This window comes from Anas platyrhynchos, chromosome 1 (genome assembly GCF_047663525.1).
Source record: "Anas platyrhynchos isolate ZD024472 breed Pekin duck chromosome 1, IASCAAS_PekinDuck_T2T, whole genome shotgun sequence".
Taxonomy (NCBI): domain Eukaryota; kingdom Metazoa; phylum Chordata; class Aves; order Anseriformes; family Anatidae; genus Anas; species Anas platyrhynchos.
In genome coordinates this window covers 189,398,435-189,420,029 of record NC_092587.1, presented here as the reverse complement: position 1 = coordinate 189,420,029, position 21,595 = coordinate 189,398,435, and the positions used below count along the sequence as shown (strand labels likewise).

Genomic DNA, 21,595 nt, shown 5'->3' with positions numbered 1-21,595 from the left:
GTAAACTGACTTCAGAAGACTGGAGAACAAAAACCTTTAAGAAAAGCTTCTCTGAAGCCTAAGGGAGTAACAGACCCAACCCCACGGACTTCCACTGGTATTCCTGCACTCATCTCCCTCAGTTTCTTTGAAGTTCTGACTTCACACAGCATGAGCTCATTACTTTGTGTTGCCATTCTGAGGCTTCCTCCTCTTTTTTTTTCTTGGCCTCCTCTAGAAGTGCAATCTTGGCAGTGAATTCAGCAAGTTCTGCTGCCTGAAACAAAAGCAAACAAAAAAATTAGTTCAATACTATTTTGGTTCTGCCTTTGACTATTTTCACGTTGAATCACAGCAGTTAGCCATCACTTCTATGCTATTCTAAACAGAAATTTTAAACATACACGACAGAGGGAGAGAATCAGTAATTTGCCTGATAGGAATAAGACCAGAGACATACATACATACATACACACACACACGTGTATTTTCTGCACTTCCAAACTAGTTGGGAAATAAAGAGCTGCAGTTACAAATTGCCATTTGGCATTGTTTCAGTTTAGTACAGCTTTAAAGGTTCCACCAAAAACCTGGTGACTCTGGATCACATTCTCAGCCCTATCAAGCTACATCTTGCCTTCAGCATTGTGTGCTGACTTCGCAGACTTTTTTTTTTTTAACCATTTCATAGTTGAAAAATACTCAATACTCTCCTAAAATTCGTGCCTCTCAGTTAGTACGTGCAAATCTTCAAACAGAAGCCATCTAGCACAGAATATAAGGCAATGCTGCAAAATCTAACATAAGGGTTTTATTATTATTTTATACTAAGTCCCACAACAATCTGTAACAAAGCATAGAGCATTTCACACAGTTGTCGATTTTTCAAAATAGATGTAACCAAAATCAACTGTATTTTTCCATTTGTTCAATGTAGGGTTAGAGATTCTTACTAGTTGCTCCTGGTTCTTCATTTGATCAGCTGCCTGCTTGGCTAGAGCAGCTTTAGCTTCTTCAGCTGCTCGACGCTCTTTTTCCAGGCGCTCTGCTTCTTCTTTTGCACGCTTTCGTTCTTGATCCAGTTCTAGAGCTCTTCTAGTCTGTTCCTCTAGCTCTGCCATAGGGAAAGTTTGCAGACAATACATGGTTACTTAACTCCTACTCATATGTAACACAGATAACAGCCGCAACACTCAAAGATAGAAAACTGACAAAGATTTACAAGGCTGCCTCAATTTAGCCTGACTGAAGCCAAGAAGAGTTGTTATCACATTCCCCAGAGCTACACTCCAAGTCTGATTTTTATTCTCCGTTTGAAACATGTGTTGGCTATATTTCATCTCAGTTGACTGACAGCCCAATGTTTCAGAAAAGTATCAACTCATCTTTATTAATTTAGTTCTATCACTAAATGTATACTCCCTCTCATTTGTGTGAGAAGTTTTTATACACAATAAATCATTCTGTTGCCATAAAAAGGCCAGAAAATCACCTACTCCATTAAAATGCTTCAAACAATAACTGCAACTGACAATTTAGACATGCACCTCCAAAGTGACCCACTGGAGAGGTCAAAGAACAGAGCCAACTTCAAAAGATGCAAAGAGGAAAACCTTAAATCAAGGAAGGGGTAATAGTTGTCTAGCTGCCTGGTTAACAAGACATTACAAGCTAACGGGCAAAAACCTGATATAAGAGAAACAGGAAGAAAAAACAACCTACCAATTCTGTAATTTCAAAGGAAGATTTGCACAGGGAACTTTGGTTTTTCTGATAACCCAAATTTGAAGGCCAGAATCAGGGGCACGGCATTACAAATATGCTGAGTTGCACAAATGCAGTACTTACAAGATGAAATAAAATGCATGAACATTTAAAAATACTATTCAGAAGGACAAAGTCTTCCAGTGCAGATGGAAAACACTTAACTACCATATCAACTACAGAACAAAGGCACCATTCATATAAACACTAGTCCATATAGGAAAAGGCAGCTAAGGACTGCTAACACATGACCATTATGTACTGTATCGGAAAATAAATTATGCCCTATTAAATTTACCAGAATATAAAATAATTTGTTCAGAATCATGGAATTGCTTTTTGAAGGTTGAATATGCTGTTAACTCAATATAATGAGACAATTCCAGACAAAAAAAAAATCCTGGTTCCTATCCCTGAATGACACAGACACACTCTGAACAAAGTTAAGCTTCGTAAGTTTTCTTTGCTAACACAGCTCTCAAGAACTCTCACCTCCAGTATAATTCCTGTCAAGTTCTCCAAAACTTAATGGTTGTGACATGCTTAACACCAATTCTGATGTCCTGTCTTTGGAACTGCAACAATTGGAACATGACCACCAAGTCAGAGTAGCTCTGGACACACTGCTTATTTTCAAGGTTCCCTGATGTCTATACTTTCACAAAAAAATATTTCAGCTGACATTTTCCCTGCTGAACATTCTGCCCAGGATTGCTTTTTTGTTCATTTAAAATTTAGACCCAAACATCGGATTTTTTTTTTTTAATAAACGAAACATGAAACTTATTTCACCAGATCATCAAAAAACCCAGAGCACAAAGCCCACAGAATAAACAGGCTTTAACCTTTTCTCAGAGCAGCTCTGTCATACTCATGAATTTAAGCAAGGGCTGGAATGTGCAGAGGGCACCCGTTACATCAACAGCAGTGCCTTTTCAGCGCCTGGTGAAAAGTTTCTGGGTTTAGTCAAAATTACAGACGTACACACATCTTTCAAGGACTTGTGAGGCGTACCAGCTGCTCACTGCTGTTTACTGAAAATGTGCCTGTGTTTTGTTTTTTTTTTTACCCTAGCAGAAGGGCAAACACCTGACATCAGCAGTTGATTTAGTGATGGAGACAATATTATGACAGTCAGGTGAGCTGCTGGTTACTTCCATGATACCAGGCAAAACAGCACCAGGAGATGCTACCAAGCACTGGAACTCACTATCCACACAACTAAACCTTCACAGTCACCCTGACGCTGTGATGTCCTGGGCTAAAAACCTCTCCTTTGAACAATTCCAAAGCCCAGCTTGTATGTCAGCTGCCTGGGTGTGTCCAGCCTGTTCTGCACTGAAAGACTTAAAAGTATGGAGGTAGCTCACAGAACAGTGCCAGGCACATGCGATTTATTTGCAAAGATGTAGCCAGAGATTCTCTTTATAACACTTGAAGACACCAGTTGTCAACAGAAAAGAGAAGAATGGAACTATTATGAATATGAACCAAACCTTAAGCAGAAAAATAGTATGGAAAGCAGCTGAGGCACGGACTGTACAGAGTAGTTCAACACAAAGAACCACAATAATTCGCTAAACATAGCTTATTCACTAAAATCTGGTAAGATTTTAGGTTTTAATATTCTCAAACCTTACAAGGGAATGGGAAAACAAAGGGCTAAGGAACTTTTAATCTTAAAGTTCAATTCAACAAAATCCTAGAGGAATTACTTTGAATCTTCACCCCCCCCCCCCCCCCCCTCCAGCCTCACGTTTTCGGCATGTCAAGTACTTCACAGGTTGGAAGTAAACTGTATACTCATTAACTTCCATTTTATTAGAAAACACTTGCTTAAATCAGAAATCGCTTTCATATGATGCACACATACCCACACACCCCAACTTGCAACTTTTAACATTGAAAAGAAGAAAGCTCTTCTGAAATCAAATCATAAAGACACCACTAAGTCTTGCTGTTATTAAAATAAGTTGGGAAAAAAAAAAAAAAACAATACACAAAAACATACACCAAGAGAACTGTGGAACCTCACTACCCAAATGAACTAAACAGTGTAATCAACTATAAAAAAATCCAGGACCAGTAAGAGCTCACCTTTCTGAGCTTTCATTGTTTGCTCTTCAATTTGTCTTAAGCGTTCCATTAATTCTTCCTTTTCACGCTCTATTCTTTCCTTTTCCTTTTCTGCTATCTCTCTTTTCTTCTTCTCATTTTCTAGCTGTGCCCTGAAAATAATACAAGTTTTTTTTTTAATCTCAAGCAGATTAAATTCTACTCTTAGGATTTTGGTAGCATATTTTAGTTTCCTCAGCTAGTACAGAAGTACATAATTCTAAATGTTTTGAATTCATTTTACAGTACAAACAGAGGAACCAAGTTTCATTATTTCAAAATGCTGTACAGAAAAAGAGTTTAGGAACAAGAATTGCCTAGCAACCTTGGTTATGGCTCAGCCAGATAAATCCAAAACTAGTTACATTTTTACACAACTGATGTTTCATCTGGGCTAGAAATAGCAACCGTCTTTATTTTTAGAGTATACAAAAAGTAAATCACGATATTCTTCACTGAACTTGCTTTAACAGTTCACCTGTAGAGGATAAAAGTCCCTAAGAATCAAGAAACAGAGACTTAAAACTGTTTCACAAAAAGACTTAATGAGAAACAACAGTACAGCTACTATTACTATGCTGAAAGCTCAACAAGGATACGGCTTTCTATTAAGACAGGTGAACCATGTTACAGAAAGAAAAGCAGACATCTTTTCTAGAATGCTAGGATGGCTGCTATTCTATGACTTAGTTTTCTTAAAAGGATAGAAAATTTTTTCTTCCGTTTCATGAAAGTTTGTTAATTACCTTTCCAATTGTTTCTGATGTTTCTCCTCTCTAGCTTGGGCCTTCATCTGTTGCACTTCAATTGTATCAGGTTTCCTCCTCCTCATGTACAATTCATGATTTCCCATACACAGTGCCAAAATCCGCTTGTTAATTCTCAGACGAGGTGCATAAAAAACAAAATCCTAGAAAAATAATTGCAGCATATCCATTAAACACTCAGTTGTGATAAGACTCAAAGTATCACCGCAGACCTGCAATTGTTAAATTTAAATTTACAAACATTTTGACATTTCTCCTGTGAGCAATTCAACGCCTTAAGCCTATAAACCTAGTTACTGCAAGGAACCTGCAAGATAAATTCAAAATCCTATCTGATTTCCTCTACGTAGAGATTAGCTATTTTACCCAACATTGTTTATTTCAACTTCTAAATGTAACACTATTCTCTACTCTATTTCAGTAAGTTAATGTTTAGCCCCAGAGTTTCACGAAACGTGCCACTATAATGCAAGCAAAAAAAAGAGGGTACAGGGATTTTAGCATGCTACACTGCAGCTTTTCAATTCGTCACAAAACGTTAGTTTGTTTAAAAAGGAAAAGGAGAAGAAAAGAAGAAATCTTATCAGAATGTCAGCCAGAATGAAGAGATGGAAAATAAGCATACCAAACTTCACAATTCAGACTTGTTATTGATTACCAACACAAAAAATAAATGCCATGCAAATATTTACACTTGCCACAGTGCCAGAGCAGGACCCTTAAGGCTTAGAACTCTTGATATACAAAAGCATGCTATTCTACAGAGTACTTACCGGGGCCTTTTTGTCGATTGGCTTTATGACAAACTTTTTGTCATTAAAAGAGATGTTTCTTATTTCACTCCATGGAAAACCAATCTTGGGTGTCAACCTTCAAAGAGAAAAAGTTCTCATTAAAAGAAGTGCATTTCATTTACATCCACTAATGCAGAAGGCTTAATTTTGTACTGTTCTGACTGCCACACAATCACACGCACAACAGTTTAAGGACATTTTGGAAGACAATTCCATATACTATTACATGCCCATCAAATTAATGTTTCATATTAATGCAGCACTTCAACAGCAGGAATTCAGAAATTTCAACTGGAGACTTCTTCTACATCATTAAATACATGTTAAACATCACAATCACACACTGATTCTTTAGAAAGCATTGATAATTTCCCCTTCAGTAGGAAGGGTACCTGTTTCGATGAGCATACACTCTTAGAAAAGTCTGACATCCCAAAGACTAAGATTAAATTAGCCTTCAGTAATGCTGCACTTTGTTTTTAATTTAGCTCTAAGACATGTTCTTACATTCCCAAAGTTCAAACTGAATTTCATCCACTTGCGTTTTAAGCAGAATTAAGTTCCAGAACAGTTCCAATGCTTTGCACCAACTGCCTAACTAAATATTTTTCTCCATGGGCACAAAAAGTTTTTTTTCAGTTTATACTAACTACAAATATTTAAAGATGTTTAAACATTTGATTGCTAACTATTAGGAGTAAAATAATTCCAAAAATTAGCTGATCATTCAATCTGATCTGAACATTTCCTGAGTATTTTCTTCATCCTTCAAGAGTTATGTTGCCATCTAATGGCAATTAAGGCTTACAGAATTTTGTTAGGGAGTATATACATCAGAGAGCATGAAATTACAGTTCAGCTGACAGCTCTTATCTGGTGTTGATACATCATGTTTTACTTCAAATCACTCTGGAAATACTGTTAACATCAGATACTAATAATAGAAGTGTCTGGAAAGAAACAAAAGAATGAGTCTGTTCTTCATTTTTAAGACTCTTAAGTTTTACACATTTTAGCTTTATCCACCTTCAAATAGGAAAGAATTTGATCTCTATCAGAATCCAAGATCCATCTGTTTTCCCTGATGTCTAAAAGATTTTGCTTTTAGAGCATGAAAAAAACTTTGAGTATCTAACAGCTCTAATCCTAATAGCTGTTCTTGCAAAATGTTTCTCAGACATATTGCTCAGCTTTTTGGTGTCCTTTTCATTCTGACTGAAAAGGAAGACTTGAGAGAGTGAGAAGTACAGAAAGAACCCATATAAAAATGCTCAAGCTATCATAAATTTATGTTGCTAAATATGGATGTAGGTTTACACAGAACCGTTCTCCATTCCCTGCTTTTGCATTGCTATTCCTTCTTTAATATTCAAATATTTCAGTGGATATTTTTTATCTGTTCCATAGATTAGAAAGAAGGTCTCTGAGAATCTGTTTTGCTGATGTTCCTGAAACACGATAAGGTATTTTTTGTATAATCTCAGATAGGATCTCTAAGGACAGAATGGAAAATGAGTATTAGCCACTTACTTGTCATCATGTTCATAAATATTCAAACCCAAAGCATCAACTCCTAACCACAACTCAGTTCCTTTTTTATTCTTTATTTCAAAATAGTTGACTCCATACATTTCCAAATCTTGTGCTATCTTAAGGTATTCCATCATAGAATCTTCCCTGATGAAAAGAGGAGAAACAAATGTAAACACAGTGTGGACAAATCAAAAGTACACTGTAAGAATAAGGGAACTGCAGAGTAACTAGCGTGATATTTAGTTAGGCACCAAACCTCCCTTCCTTGAAATTCACACCTACATTGATTTAGGTACTTGTAGAGGTGGACACCCTAATACTCAAGTACAGTTTAAATAACTGCACTCTGTATTTTCAGACTGTGGACTAATAAAATACTAAATATATTTTAGAGGTAGGCAACTGCAGACAAAAGCAGTTGACAGCCTTACCAGAAATCATGTAGGTAACCAATAATCCAACTGGAAACTCAACTCTGACCTAAGCTTTCATGGAAGTTTTTGATAATTGGCTATACCAGCCAGAAGAGAATAAGAAAGACGTTTCCAAGCAAAAATAGCACCTCAAAATACATTCTAATAATAATAATAATAATGAAGTCCTAAAAGGTCTTGGAACATTTAAGCAATTACCTTAGCATTCCCCTGTGCTCTTCGTGCCAGTTCTGTATTCTTTCTTCCCACTGTTCTTTTGTCAGTTTGTGCTGTTCTAATACTCTGTGAATAGAAATTGTTATTAAATTACACTGGCAACCTTTTTTTTTTTTTAACCTTGTGGACTAACACATGCTTTAACTGAGTAAGTTTAAACATTACTTCCTATATACTCACCTTTTTAACCCAGACCCAGAAGTTTTGAATTTCAAAAAATACGTATTTTAAAATAGTGTGAACTCAGTTCTTTTTTCATTATATTCTACTCTTTGAATTATAAGTGACAGCATGGCATGTCTCAACTTTCAGTAAAGCCATAAAGCGTAATGCTGGGACTCCCCAAAACACAAACCTATAAAATCCTCATAGAACAATACCACAGATTAATCTCTATATATTCCCAGACACATTCAAGCTTTCGTTCTGCTGTCATTTGGAAGAAAACATAGCACATTTAAACAAGTCAGCAGGCTACATTTGTGGTGTGTTTTTTTTTTTTTCATCTACTAAAATCAGTAGCAAAGCAGTTTCAGGAATTTGATTATAGAGAACTACAGCAGGCTGCAATGATGGAGATATATTTTGACCTACCCAGAACTTGTAACATACGACTGCAGTAAGAAATCAAACGTGTATGGTAACGTTTTATGCTTTTACTCTATGTGGCTAGTTTCTCAAGCATTCCTTAGAGAAATTATTTTTAAGGGCTATTAAATAAAAGGAAACTAAGACATTCTTACTAAAAGAAGTCAGAACAGTTGTTTATTCCTTCCTTTCTCTTTACTCAGGAAAAGAACAATTTACTACTTTTCCCTACATTTTTAGGGAACTACAAGAAGGAACAAACAGGGTGATGCAAAATATACTGATGCAGTATTTCTATTATAGGATTTCTCTCACTCATTTTGCAACTCTATCACGCATCTAAGTTCTTTCTTCACATGCTCCTGACGAAACATGGCTAGCAGGTAGGCAAGTACTAGTGTGACAAAAAGAAATCAACAAGGAATTTGTCTTGTTGCTACCCAGCTCATTTCTTTTGAGCCAAGAAGTATGTTCACTGGTCAAAACACTTCAGAACTCTATAGTTAAGGAGAACTGCAGGTCTTCTCACCTTTTGCAGTAAGATTTTGCAATGCTAGTCTACTTCTGGAAACGAGTATTTTTGTCATTACATTGTTCTGAAGTACCTTAATTATGTACCTGTCAGTTTTCTGGCAAATCTCTGGTGACAGGAGGCAAAACAGGAATAATTGTGTTAGAATGAATACAAAAGATGTGTGTTCACCCAGTGCAAACTGGCAAACTATTGGTTGAAAACATGCTGGGAAATAATCTGAACGATTGTCTACTGAAAAGGAGCATCCTAAGCATTTCAATTTGTGTTGTACACAAGCACTCCGGTGTTCACAGGCAGTCATCACAACTAAGCAAAGACCAAGATTTGTGAACTACCACATTCAGCACGGAGTTGTATTGGTTCTTAATCTCCTTGCCTTCCTAGTACAGAGTATTTTTCCAGAAGTGTGTAGACCTCACTGTCACAAGAAAGTATGCAACCGACACCAAACTCTTACCCAGAATTTTTAAAAACCTGAAACATTTTCAGAAATATTTTTTTCAACACTTCACAATCCTTTGAAATGTTTTTTTTACTAGCTTGAGAGTTCAAAACTTAGCTAATGAGCTAATTCCTACTGTAAGTTCTCACAAAAACAGAGCATACGGATTCCAAAGAAAACAAATTATTCCATGGTTCTCATCTCTTTGAAGAGGCTCTCGTGTTACACATTTAGTAAGTACACATTTGTTGACAATACATCAACATGGAATGATTTACATTAACAAAACTATCTAACTTTGTGTATTTGTGTTGCAATGCTTCTCTTGCTGCCAACACATGTCAGGAGCATGGTTTCAGCTGTGAGGGGGAAAAAACAGAAGTATCATCTTGGTGCTTACTTTTCCTAAGCACTTAGATGTGTGACTAATACAAAAAGGTTTGTGCTCAACAGCAATGGCAACAGTTGATTTTCTAAATTTTCTCCCTAGGCTAGCCATTTTTCTGCTCTGTATTTAACTTATAATACATTTTAATGATTTTCAGGAATTTATTATTTACCAGAACTTGCATAAAAACATCAAGAACTGAAGAAAAAGAACAGATATTAAATAAACCTTAATGACTTATATTAAAGGACTTTGATTTTAAGGCTCTGGGAATGATAGATCATTTTATCTATTTTGGAATACTTCGGAAATTTGATCCACTAAAACTGTGCAGCTGGTTGTGGACAGGACAGTAAATAAAACCCATGAAAATCTCATGAAACCATTGGCTGAGTTACTTTGATATTTAGTCAGAACTGGGATATCATTTCCTCCTAAATTCTACTATTGCAACATGCATCTCTTTAAGAAAGTTACCATTAAATGCACATTTTCGCTTAATATTCTCACAATAAGAAGTGTGCTGCAAGTTTATATACAGCAGATGATGCAAAAGCATATATTTATGGTCTGTCTCACCGCTGAGGGAGGAGTCTGTCATTGGCTAGGTAGCCTAGTTTATGTATCTCCTTATTGTAATCTCCATACTTGGACTGGACAGCGTAAGAAGCCAGAAGAACTGCAGTTTCTGGTGGACAATATATCTCGTCGTTTAAGATAGCTTCTTTGACTTGCAGGAAGAAAAGTCTCTGTGTTATTTCCTGAATTAACTCTTCAGATACATCTTCTGGAAAGAACTTGGCCCTGAACTTGAACTGCAAAGGATTCTCTTTCCTTACATCCTGCTGTGTTACCTAAGGGAGGAAAAAGAAAGTACAGTAAATAAAAACATCAAAAGACCACTAAGTGCTATATTAAATACAAATAGCTTGGCTGTTAGCTCCTGTGCACTGAAATCCAGCACTTCTTGACAAGCCCATAGTACAACTCACTAAAGATTCACGGGGCACTGCATCAAGTACATCAACTTGCAGGAATTTGAGTAATGTTTCAAAATTTTCTAAGGCCGTGGAAGAGTCTCGTGTGTTATTTATTAAAATAAAGATCTGGGAAAAAAAAAGTTGTAAATACATACAAAAAAAGTTATATGCCTGGATGAATTGCAATAAATATCAAATTAGGTTTAATAAGATTCCTTCAGCAAGAACTACTGCACATTAAGTATAAAGCTGGACTCTTTTACAAGAAGTCTTTGAACTATTGAACATGTGCTTTGTGCCAGCGGAAAACACGATTCTATTCATCACATTTTTCTAGAACTTATGCATATGCCTGATCATCAGGATTTTGGTGAAGAGATCAGATGTGGTCAGCTTACAAGTTTTAAACAGCTGTCTACTTCAAGATGTCATTTTTCAGATTTCTAAATGAAAAATAGGTTTCCTGTTTAATTTGAGCTCAGCCTTCAGAACTCACTGTGACTAAAATAAAAAAAATCAAACGTTACAGTAATCCTAACAGTGAATACTGTGGTTATTAAAAGGTGCATTGAGAATAAACCTCAGACATCTCAATTACACAAGCACTTTATTATGCATTTAATCTTACATGCACAAGTAGTCCTTTTAGAACTTCACTACGAATGAAATCGTTTGTTTGCTCAACTCACAGGAAGTACCAAAAGTTATAAATAACAACCATTTAATCACGTACCTAAGGCAACTTAAGCACTGCATTTCAGATGTTAATTTTAAATCTTTTGCTCGCCTTTCATTCTTCCCCATAGAGCTCTGATTTACATGCACTGTATTTTACTTTAAACTCACCAATGATTAGATGGTTTGGGAAAAATTTGGGGAAAAAACCACGAGTTATTTCCTAAAATTCAAGGCAACAAAGATATTCTTGATTAAACTTCAAGAATCCCTTTATTTAGCAGTGCTGTTAATAATCTGACAGCCAATATTAAGTGACAATCAAACCATAGATAACATTTAAAATAAAATGACCTGGCTACCAATAGATACTAGGTGTTCTGTGCTGCTGGGGAAAACAAAATAGAAATTATCCTACAAATTGCATGTTGGATTTTAGATACCTAAACAGAAGATTAGGAACCTATCATTGGTGCCTTGTTCAAAAACCTACAGCTATATACATGCCAATTTCTGAAGTTCAAATACTTATAAACTTATAATTTGCCACCAGAAAACAAGACAATCATATGAATGGAAGTTTTCTTAAATGCATACATCACCATGGTCCTGGAAATACAGAAAGTGACTTTCAATCATTCTCAAATTAAATGCTGATGCAGCTTTGCAATATGATTCTGTTCTTTTATAGCTAATCAAACTGAACACTGCATTTTGTCATTTGAAGCAAATGAAAAACACCTTTTTGACTAGATTTGAAGCCAGGTATCTCACTCACAACATCGAAGCATCAAGTCTTATAAAAGCCTCTTTAAAACTATCCATTTGTCTAAGTGTCAGGAAAACATTACCTTTTTATTTAGCTTCAGCCAAGTTGAGTAGCCTTTGCTGTCCACATACTGTAGCCCAAAAAACCAGACTTCACGAAGACCAACGGTTTTTACCACCTAAAGATAAGCGACCCAGAATCATCAGTAATCTGTACAGCAGGAATCTCTTATGGTTAAGTTGTATAAACAACCTCAAATTGAAATACAATGAAGTGTTTAACATAAAAAATAGTAACAAAACATGTTCTAGATAAACTCAAATACCATGTTGCCAAACTACCAGCTGGAGTGAGCAGCTTACTGCATTTATCAACCTCAGCACCTAAGGAGTAAGAGGCAGCAAACAGGACCTTGATCTTTGAAATCAGGTCTGGGAAGGGATCTGCAGACCTACAGACAAGTAAGTCCACTTCAACAAAAGACAATCAGCAAAATTATATTGAAGAATAATACTTGGGGACAAGTATGATGTAAAGAGGATGAATCACCTCCTTCAGATATTTTTGAGATCTTCTGAGTTAATGATAAAAAGGATAAGAACGGTCTGGCTGACAAATCATAAGTGGATTTCCTGTAAGATTTCTTATCAATCCTATCACCAATGGCTATTAAAGAAACAATGTCCTTAAATAGAGGGAAGGCTTTTTTATGGATAAACTAATTAAAAAGAAATAAGCAATTCCAACAACAGACACTGATTACTTGTAGTGCAACCATGAGGGAAGTCTTACAAGACTTCATATGTGATCCAACAAAAAAAAAAAAAACCTGGTATGACAAAATCTGCTGTAGAAAACCTCCCATAAAGATCTCTGAATGAACAGTGGGGAAAAAGATTAACTTTGATAAAAGATGATATTTAATAAAACTAAAATACTGTGCATTGAACACAACAATTTTAATCATGTGAACAGAGTACTTGTTGCAAAGGAAAAAAGCTACAATGACGTCGTGTTGTTATACAAATCTGTGGTTTCCCACATCTCTAATACTACATACAGAGTGGTCATGTCACTTTATAAAATGATGTTGCAGCACTGGAAATGTTTCAGAAATGTTGAAAGGAACGATCAGTGACATGGAACATCTTCAGCATAGACGAGACCAGAACTAAAGCTACAGACATGGAGAAATGAGGCAGGGGGGAAGATGATGTGTGTCTTTAACACTTGCATGGCACGTAGAAGGAAAACAGAGAATGATTATTCATTATTTCTCATGATGTAAGAAAAGAATTAATGGAATCAACTGAAATCATTAGACAGCAGGTTCAAAGCAAACAAAAAGAAGCACTTTTACTACACAGCATATAATAGAACTGTGGAAATATCTTGCAAGTCTTTGGCACAGTGAGAGTACACATGGATTCAATAAGCAATCAATCAAAAAAGGTCCAGCAAAGATTATTAAACAAACTGTAAACTCTGGCTCCAAAAGATGCGGTAGGGCAGTACTTACGTATGTTCTCAGGCTGGACCATGCTGGCAAGCTGGTTTACTGAAGGCTGTTTTATGGAAGCATTCAGATGCATGTGAAATAGAATTTTACACATAGATCCTCCTCCACTTTTAAGTAGTACTAGCGGGTTGCAAAATTAAGATTTGGAAAATTAGAAAAATGTCACAGTTAAGGCTGCTGTGCAAACTTACTTCTGATCCCTTGCACGTGTGTATTATTACTTAACAGTCACTCGAGTGCACCTTTTCTTTTTTTTATTTTCCCATCCTCTACCCTTCCACCTTCAAGCTCCACCAAGGCACAGAATGGACAACGTTCGTGGATCCAAACTGATCCCTTAGTGAACAACTCTTTGCTGTGAATTCTTACATCATACTCCTGCTTTGGAACAACTGAGCAAGTTTATGCTTCTGCTATTGTCCTGAGCTAAATCTGGTGTCCTGCTGCTTCTTTTGGCACAGATCTTCAGCATGAGGCTGATTAAACTACTCATGGCTTTCGCAGATGACTCCTAATGCTCTTTATTTTGCAGCTGTCCAAGTCAAACCTTGGTACCTACTCAGCACTCTGAGCTGCAACATCAGTCAGTAACAACTGCAGATGTTCAACAGCTCTGCCCGTAAGGCATAAGGAGACAAGTGCTTATGCTCCTGTCAAAACATTTCACTCTCACTGCTAGCCGCTGCCCTTCAGCTGAGAAGCACACTGCACATTATTCTAATACACACAGGTTGTCTTCTGCAAAGTTGCACGTGTTTGTAGATGAATACTGAACACAGCTCACACGAGCTTGTTTTACCTCAGGACATCAGGGAAAAGCATGGTCTACTGCTGCCTCTCAGCTCAAAGAAAAGGCTTTCTGAAACTTTGCACCATGATAATATAAGCACTTATACACAGCAGTGGTGTGATATGGAAAGTACGCAATGGGAAACTTAGGAGTTTGATTTATAATTCAGGCTCAAAAGATTTATTAGGTAGCTTCAGGCAAATTTTCATCACATCTGTAAAACAGATTTATCCACCATCGTATCCCACAGCTTGACAACTAACAGGTAATAAAAACCTCTCGGAGAAGAAAAGTGACTAGGAAACAGATACGTGTTTTGGCAGATCAAAACATTCACATGAAGAAAACCTAGCAAGATTTCCATTTAGTCCACCACGGAAAGATCAATCTAGGGGAGGTTTCTGAGATACCCAGAAAGGAGAGCTGGGGGTTAACTTGAAATAAAGCAGACAACTCTCCCATTCCTCCTGAATGGAAGCTACGGGAAACCAGCTCTGCTGCTTGGTGCTAACAACTTCCTGGAAAGAACAAGGCAACCCCCACCTCTGCCACCAGACTGGACAGGCACCCACCCCAGGATCCTCTCTCCCAGGAAAATCAGAGATGATAAACTGGTTGAGAAAAAGAGAACTTGTCTTGCCCATCCTAACTAATGATAAATATGTTAAGGCACCTCCTGAAATAGCATGAGACACTAAAATAAACCAGTTTGTGCAGTAAGAACTTTACTACGTTTCACAATGGAGGAAAAAAGAGAAATAGCATCGTTCTTCCTAGAGAAATAGTGCAGGTTTTGTATGGAAGTGCTATGTCGGGTGTGCAATACAGTTCAAGCTCTTGATGTTACTCTGTGGAAATCACGTACGGATTTAAGATCACGCTGAAAATATTTCTCTTGTAACACAAAACCATGCTGGTTGATTTTGGCTGACTTAAATTTTCAACTTCCACAAGTTGACTGTAAGAGCTTGTGAGATGTCAAAAGCCACACAGGGAGTCAAGGAACAAAACTGCAGAGAACACGAAACGTGCCAGGGCAGAAAAAAGAACTCCCAGCTGTATCTTTGTTCCCTGTCTGCAGAAGCCCCAATTTGGATGAAGCTGATTACCTGGGCACCAGACATTACACAGCAGAAGGCCACCCCACCCAGAGCTGCAGGGCGGCAGATAGCAAAGGTTGGCAAAAGAGACAACAGTTTTCAGGCTGCTGTGCCACAGAATACCACCCTTTTTATTTAATGGTGGGGTTAGACAAAAAGCAGAACAGCTGCCCATGCATCTGCCCCCCTTCCTTCAAGATGATTTGCAGAGTCACGAAGCCTACTCCCAAGCTGACGCTGCAGGTAGACTGCTAACAACGTTAGCTAAAGGAGCAGGGGGTAGAAGCGGGTCAGATTTGTTCCTAACAAAAATGGCAAATAAAATTAATATAAAGAAAAAGGCTCAGTGTTACCAAACACAGAAGTTATCTACCTTACATACTAAGACATTTAACTGACCCATTAAAGAACTCTTTAATAAATGTCACTTTCTCTAAAAATGCTTTGTGCTACGTACTCTCAGCATCTACAGTGGAGTGGACAGAAGTGACAGCCCTACCAGACCAGGTATTTGATATATGTACACTGCTTTTGAAAAATAACTTGAAATATTTCTGCATTTTTAACTAAATGCATGCATCTTCTGCCTAGATAACATACAGTAATTTAATTCCTCACTGAACAAAGAAATGACACAACGACAAGTTTCAATTCTCAACATGATCTAGAACACTCCGCAACCTGGATCAAAAAAATAAATAGTTCAAGGTTCTAATGGCTAGCAACACACAGAATGAATGCAAGAACATCCTTCCTAAACAAATCATTCACTTAGCTGGTTTAAGATAAAAGCACCATCAAGGGAGAATGCAGTGCTGATGGGACTGTAAACCTAAGGCACATTAAAGGGCATCACTTGCACTTTTGCACTCTGAAATTCAAGTTTAAAAAAAAACAAAAAAAACAAAAGAGAATGGATCATAGGCCAGCATTACTTCTCAAACATTTGAAAACTGAAATAGCATCTACAGATTCAACTCCTGAAGAAAAAAGATTCTAGCTTTGCTTAATTTTTGTGTAACATTTGTTTTCAAACAATAGTGAAGGCTATTTGAGTTTCTCACACAAGTAACACTTTTATTGCAGCTGTAACCATACTGCAACACAAAATACCATTATTTAAAGCAGTGCTACACACAAGATTCAGCTGAGGCCCCATTGTTCATCTATGTATGCAGAACTGTCTTTGAATTTAGTGCACTCCATTAGAATTAACAACAAAGTTCAAACTAATTGACAGTTTGGCTTAGATCGTTACAGAAAATGATGGAAATCTATACAAGAGAGCACTTCTGCTTTATCAACCTATGCTTCAATAACCACAACAGCTTTATCTGATGTGTTTGTACAGATGGATACACACAGACACGTGTAAGTTACCTGATCAAAGAGCTGCTTGCCTGTTGTATTGGGTTGGATGGCAAATTCCAACTCAGCATCCATTGTGGTCACTCGGACGTTGATCTAAAGAAAACAACAACAAAAAAATAGATATATCACAGTGTACCAACGTAACGCTTCTGTATACTGCAATTACCTTGCAAAAAACAATCTGCAGAAAGTAAATTCAACAACTGCAATGGTCTTGTACATGTGCAGAACACAAACATGTAAAATTTCAATCCGAAAAAAAGTCTTAACGTTAATTTTGTATACAAGCATACTTGACGTGGTACTTAATGTTGGGTTGGAAGGTCAAACCATGGAACAAAATTCAAATAAAATCAACTTAATGGGATGGCTGACGCTACTCCTAAACACCTAAAAAACACTCTGGCATTCATCTGTGGGGCACTACCTTCTGATGAACTTCCCAAACACGTGCAAAATAAAGTTTAAGTGACATGTTATTATTTCAAAGCATTTATATTAGTATAATATGCAATATAAAAAGCAAAGCAGTCCCCTGCCCAACCGTTTCCAATACTAAGAGGCTCAACTTTTTTTAATGGGTCTGGGACCAGTGGTTGGGACAGCCTAATAGCAGCTTTTACATCACTGGCAGGAAGAACTATAGAGGTTGCTCCCCTTACACTGATCCCATCTGATCGCTTCACTACGAGGCTGGAAAAACCACCGGCATCCAATGAGCTTCTTCCCCCTGCTGGAATGGAAACCCATTTTCCAGATGCCTCCTGACAGGCACTGTTTCTATCTGCTCCAAAGCAAGCACTCAAATGCTCCGGGTGTATCTGGAAGCCTGCCTTCCTTGGAAAAAGTGTCTGTTCCAATTTCTCCTCAACTGGTACATGCAGGAGTGGGGATTTTCATGAAGCAGAACCAAGCACTAAATACACAGCGCTGGCTTCTCGCTGCTAGAATGGCCCTCTGTCCTACTGTTAGACTAGCACGTTTTATTTGTCTGTAGTGAATTATAAAGCATTAGAGGCCAAATTTATTTTGCTATAAATGCAAAACCAGAAGCACAAAACTTATTTAAGGAACACACATAGTTTAATTTCTCTCTCTCCTGTAAAATACAGAGCAGGAATAAATTAGGGCTTGTATTACAGGTTCTCACACTACTTGACCCATGCCTGTGTAAATCATTTCCATTAGCTGTTTCCCTAATTTTGCCACCAGGTGGAATACTTTGAGAAGTGAGCCTGGAAGAGTCTCAATAAGACAGAGCACAGAAGACACGTAAAGTGTGAAAAAGAAAACCCAAGAGAAGTTTGTCCCTGCGTAGCAATTTAAGCTTGTTCACCCCTTTCTTTCGTGTCAGGGTAAACAACTCTGGGCATGAGCTGGATACGCCAGACAAGAGTAGCAGGAGGCAGAGGACCTCTAGGTTATAGACCTGCAAACAAGGAAGATAGCAGGGGGTTGGCAAAACTTCTGCATGCAAGTCCTGATAAAGAACAAGAGTTGAAGGCTTCGGAGGAAAAGATAGTAAACTTTTATTGGAAAAAAAATAGAGGGTGTGCGTGTCAAGAAGAGGGAAACGAGGTGGTTTCTGCATATTCTGCTCCTCCGTTTCAAGATAAAGCTGCTTTCTTTTAAAAAACGTTTCAACTTTTAAAAAAGGAAGCCTCCTGCTTTAGAGCAGCTACAAACAAGTTATAAAGGATAAGGCTAAAACGTAACTTTATTAAACGCCAAAGCACTCTTACATAACAGCAGCAATGCCAAAACACAAAGTGCCACAGATCTAGAAAGCACAGAAGGGTGAGCTAATTGCAGCAGACTTTTTAAAGTTGCAGCAAAGACTTCTTAAATAAATATCCTTGTAACAAGTGGTATTTTACAGAAACGGAGGGTTTACTACCTGAAAGTCTGTACCCCTCAGAAGCTAAAATATTCAAAATAAATAGTAAAATAATAGAGAAACAAAATATAGAGGCAAAATGAACACAAACTGTAGATTCTGTTTCCTTCTGGATATACTAGCTGAAAAAAAAAAAAGAGGAGCAGAGTGCTGTAAGAGTGTTATGAAGAGGCCTACAAAGGCAATCACACTCTTGATTTGAAGAAGAATATCGTCTTCCTCCTGGATATGCTTACACCAACTTCAATTTCGGTGTACAAATATTGAGCTTGTACAACCTTATAATGAATGGCTGAGTTGGGAAGGGCCCTCTGGATCCATCTGGTGCCCCCCCTGCCCAAGCAGGGACACCCAGAGCAGGCTGCCCAGGCGGCTTTTGGGGATCCCCAAGGAGGAGACCCCACAGCCTCTCTGGGCAGCCTGTGCCAGGGCTCCCTCACCCTGTCACAACAAAGAGGTTTTTCCTCATATTCAGAGGGAACTTCCTGCGTTTCTGTAACATTGTTTCAAGGCTTCAGTTATTTCTGTCCATGGAAAACACCAAGGTTATGCTGGCAAAGCCTGAGACTGAACCCAGTAGACCCCGCAGTACTCAGGGATCTGACCGATGTCATCACAGAACCTCTCTCAATTATTTTTTCAGCAGCCTTGGGGACCTGGACTGGTCTCAATTCACTAGAAGCTGTCAAATGTGGTCAGAGTTCTCAAGAAGGACAAGAAAGAAGATCCTGGCAATTACAGGTGTGTCAGCATCACTTCATTGCCTCGTAAAATCATGCAGAGAATTATTCTGGGAGTTACCAAAAAACACCTAAAGGACATTGGTCAGAGCCAACATGGGCTCACAAGGGGAAGGCCATGTCTAACATACTTCATTTCCTTCTATGACAAAATCACCCAGTTAGTTGAGCAAAGGAAGCCAGTCAGTGTAATCTTTCTGCATTTCAGTAAAGCTTTCAATCCTGTCTCTCACAGCATCCTTCTGGACAAGATGCCCAGAACCCAGTTAGATCAAAGCACATGAAGATGGGCGAACAGCTGGCTGATGGGTCGGGCCCAGAGGGTTCCGGCAATGGGGTTACATCAGGCTGGCAACCTCTCACTAGTGGGGTTCCCCTGGGATGTCCATTTTAGGGCTGTCTTTTTTTTCATAAATGATTTAGGTGAAGGACTTGGAGTCGTTTTTTTGGAGCAAGTTCACAGATGATACCAAACTGGGTGGAGCTGCTGACTCTGTTGAGAGTGGGGAGGCCTTGCAGAGGGATCTGGACAAATCAGAGAGCTGGGCAATCACCACCAGTGTGAATTTTACCAAGAGCAAGGGCTGGGTTCTGCACCTGAGAAGGGGTAACTCTGATTATGTGCACAGACTAGGGGATGAGATGTTGGAGAGCAGCCCCACAGGAAGGGATCTGGGGGTTGTGGTCAACAGCAAGCTGAGCAAGCACAACATCCACAAATTATGAAGACAGGCACTAGTCTGAACACAACTGCATGGTGCCAACTTCATCACACCAACACGCAAACAGGGTGGACCTTTCACAATGGTGAGAAGTGTGTGAAGGCACATGTTGGAGCACCACCACTCCTCGTACCACAGGGCTCTTGCTATGCCGTTTCACTCTTGCTCTCACCAGGATTACACTTCTTCTACACTTCAGGAACTCCTACAGAACATTTGACAGGACTTGGGTGATGATTTCAGCTCCTCAGTTGATTCACACATCCAGTTCTGCTGTGCACAGGCTCAGGGCAAGAGCTGCAGCAAGTCTCAGGACACCTGCATATAGGGCATCTGCTCAGCTCCCACTTCAGGGGTACAACTACACTGATCTCCACCCAGTAAAGTTAGCACAGTTCTTGTACTCTTGTGCTGGGAAGGGAGGTATTTAAAAAAAATAAAAATCTCACAACCCATAGGCAACATACAAATGCCATTAGGGTTTGCCTTTTTCTGGCAGAATTTCACCCTGAACATATTGCCTCGATGTAATTCTACATTAAATTACATAAATATAGGGGAGACCTCATTGCTCTCTGCAACTGACTGAAAGGGAGGTGTGGGGAGCTGGGGGTCGGCCTCTTCTCACAGGTAACCAGTGATAGGACCAGAGGGAATGGCCTCAAGTTGCACCAGGGGAGGTTCAGGTTGGCAATGAGGAGACATTTCTGCTCAGAAAGAGCAGTCAGGCACTGGGACGGGTTGCCCAGGGAGGTGGTGGAGTCACCGTCCCTGGGGGCGTTCAAGGAGAGGTTGGACGTGGTGCTTGGGGACATGGGTTGGTGGGTGACATTGGTGGTAGGGGATGGTTGGACCAGGTGATCTTGGAGGGCTTTTCCAACCTCAGTGATTCTGCGATAAAGGCATTCTATGATAAATCAAGCACCTAGACAAGCACAGACTGTACTTAAAAAGTAATACCAGAGAAGATAAAAAGGTAAAGTTAGAGTTATTTTAAGTCTTTTTAAGATGCCTAAGAAGAAAAAAGCATTTGGCAGTAAGTTTCCTTCAACTGGCTACTTCTATAAACTAAGACGCTGCAGGAAGGTATAAAAAACCACAGTGCAGATTAGCATACCGTAACATTTGCTGGACATTTCTCTTGCAAAGCTCTACCTTGGAGCACTAAACCTCCAGTTAGAATACCAAGACTTATCTCACAGCTTCTAAAGAAACTAGGTTGGCTCACTTGCCCACAGGTAACAATGTAATCGAGTGGCCAGGGACAGAAACCTTTCACCAGAAAAAGAATGGTCAGACTTTTGGAAAAAAAAAAATCTACAAGTATGATTTTCCTTTATTCTCATAAAACTGCTTTGCCAGCTTAAATAAATATCTTTTCATTTATTTATTTAAGTTTCAAATGCATTGAAGCATTGCATTCTGACAGGGATTCTCACCTTGGCATCAGAATTAGTTGACTGAGTTATTCTGTATT

General features: G+C 38.4%; 1 protein-coding gene across 1 annotated transcript in view; it reads right to left on the bottom strand.

Moving 5' to 3' along the window:
• The window catches only part of RDX (radixin), a 39,734-nt gene that overhangs the window by 4,867 nt on the left and 13,272 nt on the right, over positions 1-21,595 (bottom strand). Inside the window, exons 3-12 of the mRNA XM_038175571.2 lie at positions 16,769-16,852; positions 12,062-12,157; positions 10,135-10,409; positions 7,585-7,668; positions 6,950-7,096; positions 5,399-5,495; positions 4,605-4,768; positions 3,841-3,971; positions 933-1,093; positions 164-256 (exon numbers count right to left, since the gene is read on the bottom strand). Coding sequence (XP_038031499.1) covers positions 164-256; positions 933-1,093; positions 3,841-3,971; positions 4,605-4,768; positions 5,399-5,495; positions 6,950-7,096; positions 7,585-7,668; positions 10,135-10,409; positions 12,062-12,157; positions 16,769-16,852 — 1,332 coding nt within the window. The remainder of the gene's footprint in view (positions 1-163; positions 257-932; positions 1,094-3,840; positions 3,972-4,604; positions 4,769-5,398; positions 5,496-6,949; positions 7,097-7,584; positions 7,669-10,134; positions 10,410-12,061; positions 12,158-16,768; positions 16,853-21,595) is intronic.